Consider the following 9,851-nt stretch of genomic DNA (forward strand, 5'->3'; position numbering starts at 1 on the left):
ATCTCCTACATGTGAGCCTCAATCTGAGTTAGATGAGGACTTTAGAAGCTCTAACTTGTTTCACTTGTTTTGATGGAGGAGGTAGCTCATTCTAGAGCACTCAAGTTTGTGTGCATTTCCCGAGCAATTATTGCTTTCTACAATTTGCAGACACCTACCGGACATTGTCCATCCTTTTTGGGATTTTTTTTGCATTTTTGGCATTTTTACCAAATGTTATCTGCCATATTTTTAGCCCTAGATTTTAGGCCCGCCAGATGTAGGCATATTTTGTTATTTATAGCCTCCCCCACTCATTTGGTAGATCATTCATCTTCCTCCTTCCCTCGCAAGTGCACACTCCAACTCTATCATCTTCCTCCGTCTCTGGTGCTGTCATCATCATCAGCCTGATCTGGTGCCCTCATTGAGGCTATGGGCTGCGTACTCTCATAGTAGTCCCAGATAATCAGCTTGTTTTCATTACTCTTAATGGTCTACCAAAGTCATATCAAGATTTTGCTACCACTTTGCGGTTAGTAACTATGGGCGACCAAGTTACCTACAGTTTCGATCGACTTGTGTCCGTGACTTATGTCTCTTTTGTTGTAGGAAGAACAAAGTCGTCCCAACCACAATGCTATCATGGCAACCGAACAAACCTTTTCTATCCACCATCATGAAAAAAGTGAAAATCAAGTGAACAACAAGCATGCTGGTCAAAAACCAGCAAATACCCATGCTGGTCATTCATCTTCTTCATGAAATAATTCCTCCAAAACATCCTTCCATATAGGTCCATCCTCTTCCAACCCTTCAAAGGGTATAGTCAATAAACCCAAAAGGTGTAATTATTGCCAAAAGACAGGGCACAACATCACTAAATGTCATAAGTGCATTGCATCGAATAAGAAAAAGGAGTCGTCCTCTCTTGTTGTCACCAACATGACCGGCCAACCTTGCCACACACAAGGAATATACTTTCTTCATGGAGTGTCAGTACAATCCATCTATTTATGATGATTGTTCTTTTATCACTAATGTGGCTACTACTTGGTATTTCAACAGTGGTGCGTCTAAGCAAATCACTTCTTGTCGAGAATTATTCTCCTCCATTCTTATATGCCTAAGGGGGGTATAGTCATGTGTGCAAACAATGCCTCTTAAGCAATTGAAGGCATTGGTAATGTGCAAGTTAATACTACTTCAGGCACTTCCATGATGTTACATGATTTCCTCTATGAGCCAAGCATTAAGAAGAACCTTCTTTTCATCTCAACCATTGCTACTTCGGGCTTTTGGGTTCTCTTTGATGGTCCTCAGCATGCGGTATATGATGATCAGGTACCTTCTTTCATTGTATTACTCAGCACTCTCATACCAAGACTTTATTGTCTTGATACTTATGATCAACAACATCTTGAAATTTCTCTTGATCATGCTCCATAAGCGAGTGATCCTTTTATGGCCCATGTTCTCTCAATCTCATATATTTCAGATTTGCTGATTTTTATTGCATATATTGACGATTTGCTTAATATTGGGATCAATGTGTCCAAATCGTAGCATGATAGCATCATTTCCTGCAACCACCAACTGTCATTTATATTGAGGTTACTTGCCCACCTTGGCTCCCCAATTTGTCACCATTGAGGGGGGCATACTTCCATCACCAACAAAGTATTCAGCTGCCTTAATCAAGCATCATCTAACAACCCTTTTCTAAATCATTGGCAAGTAGCCAAGAGTGTCTTCAATGACCTCAAGGACACCAAGGATTTAAGCCTTTTCTTCAAGTCCATTTCTTCACTTATGCATGGATTCATGGATTGTGATTGGGCTGGTTATTCACAAGACATTTTGACAAATCTTTTTATGAAGGCTATTCCTCCATCAAATTTAAAACATGATATGTCATTCATTGTATTGTCATAGGTTGCTATATCCACCAAGATGAGCCTTTTTTCTCGAAGAGGGTGGTAATTACCTAATCAAGCACTTAATTACAACAATCAATGAATAAACATAAATTGAAATGCACACTTTACCTTAATAATCTTGGACATTGGACACCTTGTTGGCCCCAAAACAAGCGCCCCTTTTGGTATTTCTTTAACTTCAATTGCCAATGGATTGAATACAAGTTGAGATTCCATGATCTATTTGGCTAATCCAAAAGCCCTTTGATGTTCCAACAATCAGCAAACAAAATGCTACCCCAAATTTACAATAGATGGCTAGGCATCTGAAATCCCTGATAATACAACAAATTGCAAGTGCAGATTTTCAATGTACAATGCCCTCTCCTATTGGCACAAGTCCCCAGGTGGCTGCTAAACCCTAATTTCTGCAAAATTTTAGGGTTTACGACAAGAAACCCTATACTATCCACCAAATATAGCTGAGCTCTGCTCCAAATGCTGAGGTCTCCTAAGAATGGGCTGAAATAGGTAAGAGAATGTCAAAGAGAGAGAAAACTCAAAATTTCACATGAGAAAACCCTAGATTCAGCCTATAGCCTACACCAATCAGCATTTAATCTTGTCACCTCCTTCTGCCTAGAGTTCTCCAATCTACTGCCACCTACATTAAATGTTGTCGCCAACAACTCCTAGTGCTAGAATTGTTGTTGCATGCTGCTCTTGACCTCCTAGCTGCTGTCTACAACGGTCTAAAATCTGACCAATAGTACCTTCTCCCTCTCTCCCAAGCTAAATATTGAGACTGAATGGCTGAGACCCACCCCCAAAAACGTTTCCTTAGTTTGCATGGGCATTTTTGCCAAGTGGCAGCCTTCTAAACCCATTTTTTAGCATTATCTAACCATTAAATTAATTTTCAAAATTAAATAATTCTAAAAAATTAATTTCAGCCCTTCTAACCTTACCCAAAATTAAATGTACCCATCCATAATTCAATTGGCTAGGCCATTTGCAACCTGGAGTAATCCCCGACCTCTGTTGATCCCTAAACTAGCATTAACTTAATTAATGCTAGTCCCTAGTGTCACCACTCATACTTATTGGCTAAACACCTGTCCTAGGGTCAATACTGACACCAATCACAACTTCTACCTTTAACACCTACTAGATCCTTAGGGTCCTTAGCCTATTACCATGGAAAAACTACCATGTGTATCACATGTGCTGAACAATCTTACACATTTGATTAAAAACTTAACCAAATGTTATTGGCAAGATTAAAGCATCTCAAAATTTCACATCCCCATGAAAGATCATATGCAACTATGACCACATATATCATTTTTTCTAGGATTTTGTTATTGTTCCAAGATCAATCCGCCCATTTCATGGAGGGGAGTTTTGTGGGCCATGTTATGGGCTACTTGTTGATGCCCTTTAATCCATGATTCGAGCCCCCTGGGCATTTAAACTGCCATTAAATGCAGTTGTTGCCCCTAGTGTCCTAGTGTCACTTAGCTAGTGTCCTAGACACTAAGTGACAATAGGGTTGGGGTTTCTATGACAATTAAACTGTTAGCATTTCTATTATTATAGAAAGACACTTTATGCATCACTAGCACACAAGTGTGTCATTAGTCATTTTAGTTACCTTGAGCGTTGTATTCTCTCTCACTCATTAATACATCTCTTCTCATTTGTAATCCAATATTGTTGTGCATTGATCAATTCTTTCATTCTCATTCGTTCTCTATTAAGTTAATTGTGCAATTACTCCATACCTAGGCCAACAATATGAGTCTATTTTGGCACACATCTATCCCTCAAGATCCCTTTTCTTCATTTATTTTCTCTATATCTACCTCATCATGGCTCCTTCAGCTTCTACTACTAATGACCAGCATGCAAACATTGTTTACTCATCTACAAGTGCTATGTTGGAGACTTGCTATACTTAAATTTAGGTTTCGATGAGGATGCTATCTCTAGGTACTCCAAATCTTCCAGCTTTAAAGAGGGGTGACATACAGAAGTAGAAAAAGAAGTCTTAGTGCTATTATTGTGGAAAGAGGGGACATCTCCAGAAGGACTACAAGACATTAGTAGCTTTGCGAAAGGAGGAGGAGCGGACAAAGCAAAAGTGACAACTCTAACGATGAGTCCTCATTGTCTATAGGTCCAAGTTCTAGCTCTAGCCATGCAGCCCCAACAATGGCTACAAGGGCCTTCTTTCCAACTTGCTAGTATAGGTGATGCAAGTCATCCCTTACAACTCTCCAATGACAAAGAGAGAGTGTGAGAGGGTGGTAGAGGTAGACAAGCCTCCTCTATACGTTCATATAGATGCACAAGATCCAGAGAGGGGTTTTTCTTGAGGCATCGAGCAGTTTGAAATCCTGGAGCTACAATTGACATCCACGTTCATGATGAGCTATGTGATAGAGAGTGGGATTGGCTCCTAGTCCAAGTTTACATGAGGGGACAATTTGGCGATCTTGGCCAAAGACCGCCCAAAGAAGGGGAATCCATGGTCACTTATGCACTACGGTATTGGTGGCAGGATTTCATGTGCATAGTTGGATTTCCAAATATGGATATACAAATTTCCCACATGGGAAAACTTGTTCCAGGTGTGGGGTATGGAAAAAATATCATACTTGACTTTTTTGAAAAAAAAAGGGGGAGTGGAGTGGAAAAGTTTACCAAACATGGGATATCGAAAAAACGGGAGTGGGAAATTCTGGGGATATCATATGTCACTTTTTTCCCCTCACCCAATCAAATTTGTTATTACTTTTTGAATGTTGAGACTTTGTGTTCATAAAACATGTGATCAATGAGTGTGTAATTGTGTAACATTGTAATTTGTGATTATAATGCTTTGAAGTTTGATCTTCTATGCTACTTTAAAGTTACTAGTTTTGAAGATTAGAAATGTGTATCGTTTTTTATTTTTTAGGTTTTTAAAGATAAAATTAGGCCCACATATGAACCGTACTCCAATCATACTTCCATACCTACATTGCATATGCTGTATAAAAACGTATGGAAAAAACTATGGTCACGTACTACTTCTGAGGCATTATTGCAAACAGAGAGTTGCTATGATTTCTTTCTATATTCAAGAGCTGGTATGATCAACATCAACATCAGGTTCTCTCCAAGGCATCCTTGGTGGTGGATTGGCCATCCACTGCTTGGGTATCCATGGTACCATCCAAGTGTTATTGTTGTATGTACTATTACGAGAAACTTAAATTGTATATTGTATTGTACCAAATTACCCATGATGTGAGAGAGGATGTTAGCAGATTTTTCAGTTCATGTGCGAGTCTGTGCATGTCCCAATGGGATGGACACATTTTCCAATCATGATACGGTTTTGGACGCCAATTTATTTTGGGTTGGATTGTGGCCAAGTGGCATATTTTATGCTGATTGACTTTATTTCTGGTGATCCAAAACGCTAGCTAACCAATTCATGTTTATGACCTATTTATAGGCCAGGCGCTCCCTCCTCTCTTATTCATTTTGTATACTCCTACAATAGGTTCCACTGGAGAGATGAAGCTGGTGCTAGTGCCCACACAATCCATAACTCACTATTGTTTCTATATTGTCTCGTCTTGGTATATGGATTCCATCTCCCAAGCATCTCTTTTCTTCTAAGTTCTCTTTGCAATACTCTTCTTTTCTTCACAGTATTTCTCTTTTCTTCTCTCATGCTGTGCAGTCTATTACAGCAAATTCTCATGCTTCCATCGCTGCACCCACTTCACACCTAATGGACAATCCAGCAGTCCATTTCGGGGCTAGCTCATTTGTCTCAGGTCTCTCCCCAGTGTTATTTATACTTCACTCCTCCATTCTAGTTGTGTCACATCACATCCATCTAGAGAGAGGGAGTCTAGAGGTATTACTGGTCATCACACATGCCAGGATACATCTCTTGTACTGTGCTATGGATTCTAATGCCCATTATTCATTCTTTGAGTTCTTGTGTTCTTTGCAATTTTCTTCTCTATTCTCTGTGTTCTTGCACTCTATCACAGCAGCATCTCTCGCTTGCATTGCTACCCCCTATTCTAACACATGACTAGCACACTGTGAACTCAGACAAGCACGCAAAAGAAGAGGAGATTGAAGGATGAATGGATATTGTAATGAAAGAATGACGAAGACTTCACATGGTAGCATTTGTAGAGAAACACTGAGAGTGCACAAACATGACTAGCACACAATGAACTCAAACAAGCATACAAAAGAAGGAGAAGAAGAAGAAGTTGAATGAATGAATGATCATGGAAGAGAACTAAGGATGCTCAAGGAGCCAAGGCTATCCAACAAGCACTCTTTCTCATGGAAGTGGACTGAGGGAGAGTATTGGAGAGTGCCATCCTATGAAAACAGATCCTAAATGCAACAAACCACCAATGTTGATGAAGAATGATATCGAGGAGCTCAAGAGAAGGCTTGTGATAACCAAAATGCAACAGCCCACAGATGTAGACCATAGTAGGAAGTGAAAATGCAGCCTATCTGATGGGTTAGCTAAGAACAGAAGCAACACCTGTCAAAAATGAAGGAATGCCAGCTGTCTGAACAAGCAGCTGCGGTCAAACAGGTCGCTTAGCCTGGTAGGATGGTAAACAAAGCAGGAAAAGAAGGTGACAGTCCTCCAGTGGCAAGCAGCTGTCCAGCAGTGTGGGCAGCAGGACCAACAGCAAAGGCAGCAGCACCAGCAGCAGAGGCAGCAGCTGGCGGAGCAGGACAAAGACACAGCTGGCTGGGCAGCAGGAATAAAGGCAGGGACAGCAGCAAAGAGGGAGATGATAAAGGATGATAATGACAATTGAGAGCTGGCTCAGAATCAAGGAAGGTGGGATGAAAAGGGGACTGCACACTGAGTCCCTTTTTACAGAACATTCTAAGCCAGTTTTCCTACTGAAAAGTCTCATATGGTGTCTGAAAGAGAAAAATGCTTTTTGGGGCTGTTTCAAGAGCCAAAAAAAATTTAATTTGGAAGGCAATTTTAGGTAGCTTAACATGAGTCTCTTACCTAGGGAACAACATGAAACCTTTGAACTTTCAAACAGAATGGAAAAGCAAGTTCCCTTTGAAACAATGTTGATTCTTTCAAGATGTTTGGTGGGTCTTTCCCAAAGGGTAAGGTGTTATACAGAAAAGAAAATTTGAACCTGCCAAGTGAAAGAGATGTGGAGCAGCCTATGAAGACAAGCATTATCTCCACTGGAATTGTTCTAATTCATGGCCACACTTATGGCAGTTTGGTAATCCCCATCCAATCATTCATCGTCCTATTACTTCTTTGCATGACCAAATTTTGGGCCTTGTGGTAAATGTAGACAGCACCCGGCAATAAAAAATTTGGATCACTTCTTTTCAACCTTTTCCTTTCTTCTTTGACACTTTATAACCATCACTACACCATTGTACTTCACTTGCTGATGAAGATATTTCCATACACTTGTGTTTTCTCAACTGCTTTGATACATTTTTGTGGTACTGACCTCCTTGATAGCATCCTCCTTTTGTAAATCAAATTAACTAAAACATTGATTTCACAATGTGTGTGTGTGTGTGTGTGTGTGTGGAATGCATGAATTGAGGTCATGATGTACCAACATCATGCTTCAACAACTTCCAAAGAAATCTTTAACACTTCTTGACAATCACCTCAACCTTTCATAGTTGTAACCCACCATTGCTCCATGTCAACACACGCCATAGTGATTGCTGATAAATGGATTGCCACTCAACGCCTTGGCATCTGCTTCACAAGCATCGCCTCAAAATTTCCATCAAACATGTGGTTACCAAGTTTAGTCATCCTTGATTCTCTAAAGTCAACTGAGCATCTGGCTGTGCCTAGAAACCTGAGATTCTTGACTGCAGAGTCTGCAAACACCCACTCTTGGGCAACACAGAGCCAGTGATCTCAAAAGTGTTGCCCCATCCCTAATCAACCAGATAGACTACATTGCACAGTTTCTTGGAAAACTGCTATTTGTTTCACAGCTAAAGGTTCTGATTCATGGGTGCAACATTTGGTTGCAAGTCATGAGTTGTCAGAAACCAATCCCCAAACAGGCTGGCAGTGGCATTCTGTTCGTTTAAAATGCCTGCTACAAATACTAACTGATTAGTCATTCTGCAGAGCAATGCACATGTCTTGTTCAAACTATTATGGCCATCTGAATCTCTATCAAATAAGTCACATACTTCAAAAAGAAGGTGGAGATGAAAAGATCTTAATACAGGATGTTAATGTTAATTTGAATGTCCATACAGCTGGGAGCACAAATATAATTTGATGTTGAATTTTGCCAATAGCTCTGTGCTGCCAGCTGATGATAACTTAGACATTGTGATTGTGACCTGTGATTGCTTGTGAAAACTGGTCTTTGCTTAACACAAATGTAGTTTCACTTGTAGTGTTTTGCTTCTTTACCTTTCAGAGGTTTTCTGTGCTCTAGGAGTGTCCTGTCAGTACGCAACTTGAAACAATAGGTTTACAAGGATTTCATGTTTTGCAGCTTCTCGTATGTCTTCTCTATTGGTGTACTTTTAAAACCATAGCTTATTCCTCTGCCTGAGGAAGGACAGGGTGATTGCAATGCAGTATAATATGAAATTGCTAGAATTGTGTGAAAGTGCATGTAAACTCCAGTGTACTACGGAGCCCACAATACAACTGGAATGCTTAGGGCAGTAGTCAGGGCTTTACCTGTGGTGAATTTATACTACTTCAAACTATTTTTAAAGAGAGAACTCGTACCAAAATACAGCACTGAGCATCCTTGATGTCACTCTCTCCATTTAAGCTGACTAAAATTCTGCCTTGAATCAGTGGAGCTTGCTTGCGTTCTGTGTCATCTCAACCTGGCTTCAGAGCCCTACTGCTTCAACAGCATTACTTATGGGTGGGGCTGCTGCTGCAAGAGCTGGGCTTTGGATGTTTGATTTGTCGGTAACACAATTAATGCAGGTATAACATTCACGAGCATGGACAACACTAACAATCAATCATTTGCACAGACACACCTTATTCGGAATCCGTGCTCATGATTGGAAAATGCAGGAAATAACCTAAAACAAAACCTATTGAAATATCTTTATCCACAAGGCTGTCATATGTTTGAGTTGCAAAATTGCAGGAAACAGTACCTGAGCTTGAGCGAGGGGTAGTTGCAGGAGTTCAAAACTCTATTCAATCATTTTGTCAGCTGCTATCCTTTGCTGTGGGCATGATTATCCCTCATCCACAGGTGTGCCAAGAATATGCAGCTTCTAGTTCTGGCTTGAAAAGGCCCTCCTGCTGTGTGCTGATTATTTTCTCGTGCTAAAAACTTATTGCAGGAATTCTGGAAACTAATCTGCATGTCATTTGGATCTGTCACCATGGCAGCCATTTTATATGCCATCCAGGTCTACATCACTCAGTCGAGGGGAGCCTCTCTCAGCAAATCTTCATGTGACTTGGACAGTTGAGGGACCTATAAGACCACTCCTTGTATACCTTTATTACGATCCTTGTTCGTCATGACCAAGAGCACCGATAGTTATGTTGCACGAACGACAACACAATACTAAGGATGTCGTGTATGGCGCTATTGGTTTCCAAGCATGCACAATGGCATCTATGAAGGATTTATATTATGTATTAGAGCACATGCTATTCTATATATGAATAGGATGTCGTGTGAAAAATATGAGAGATATAGCTAAGGGTCCTCAAACTAAAGAATGAGGTTCCTTTGGTTGATTTGAGAGGACATGTAGTATGTTTCTAGCAATGATTTGTCCTTTTTAGGAGGAATTCCCTAATTCTCCCGTCATTGTGCATTGTTCCTTGATTTCTAGGCTCTTTGCTAATCAAACCTCAAGGATTGAGGATCTATGAGGCGGTAGGTGTAGGAATAAAAGATC

The 9,851-nt window shown here is 40.3% G+C and overlaps 1 protein-coding gene and 1 long non-coding RNA gene across 4 annotated transcripts in view; one reads left to right on the plus strand and one right to left on the minus strand.

Moving 5' to 3' along the window:
- LOC148028682 (uncharacterized) overlaps positions 1–9,227 on the minus strand; it is a 58,037-nt gene extending 48,810 nt beyond the window's left edge. The window contains exon 1 of the long non-coding RNA XR_015692305.1: positions 9,090–9,227. This is a non-coding gene — a long non-coding RNA (uncharacterized LOC148028682). The remainder of the gene's footprint in view (positions 1–9,089) is intronic.
- The window catches only part of LOC148028681 (solute carrier family 40 member 1-like), a 58,642-nt gene extending 49,010 nt beyond the window's left edge, over positions 1–9,632 (plus strand). For all 3 annotated transcript variants that reach the window (XM_087687467.1, XM_087687468.1, XM_087687469.1), the window contains 3 exons: positions 8,773–8,910; positions 9,080–9,190; positions 9,282–9,632. In XM_087687467.1, the coding sequence (XP_087543593.1) occupies positions 8,773–8,910; positions 9,080–9,190; positions 9,282–9,413 (381 nt within the window). In that variant the 3' untranslated portion in view covers positions 9,414–9,632. The remainder of the gene's footprint in view (positions 1–8,772; positions 8,911–9,079; positions 9,191–9,281) is intronic.
- Positions 9,633–9,851: the final 219 nt, after the last annotated feature.

Source organism: Lygodium microphyllum, chromosome 11 (assembly GCF_053477565.2).
Source record: "Lygodium microphyllum isolate KBCC chromosome 11, Lygodium_microphyllum_v1.1.10, whole genome shotgun sequence".
NCBI classification, from domain to species: Eukaryota; Viridiplantae; Streptophyta; class Polypodiopsida; order Schizaeales; family Lygodiaceae; genus Lygodium; species Lygodium microphyllum.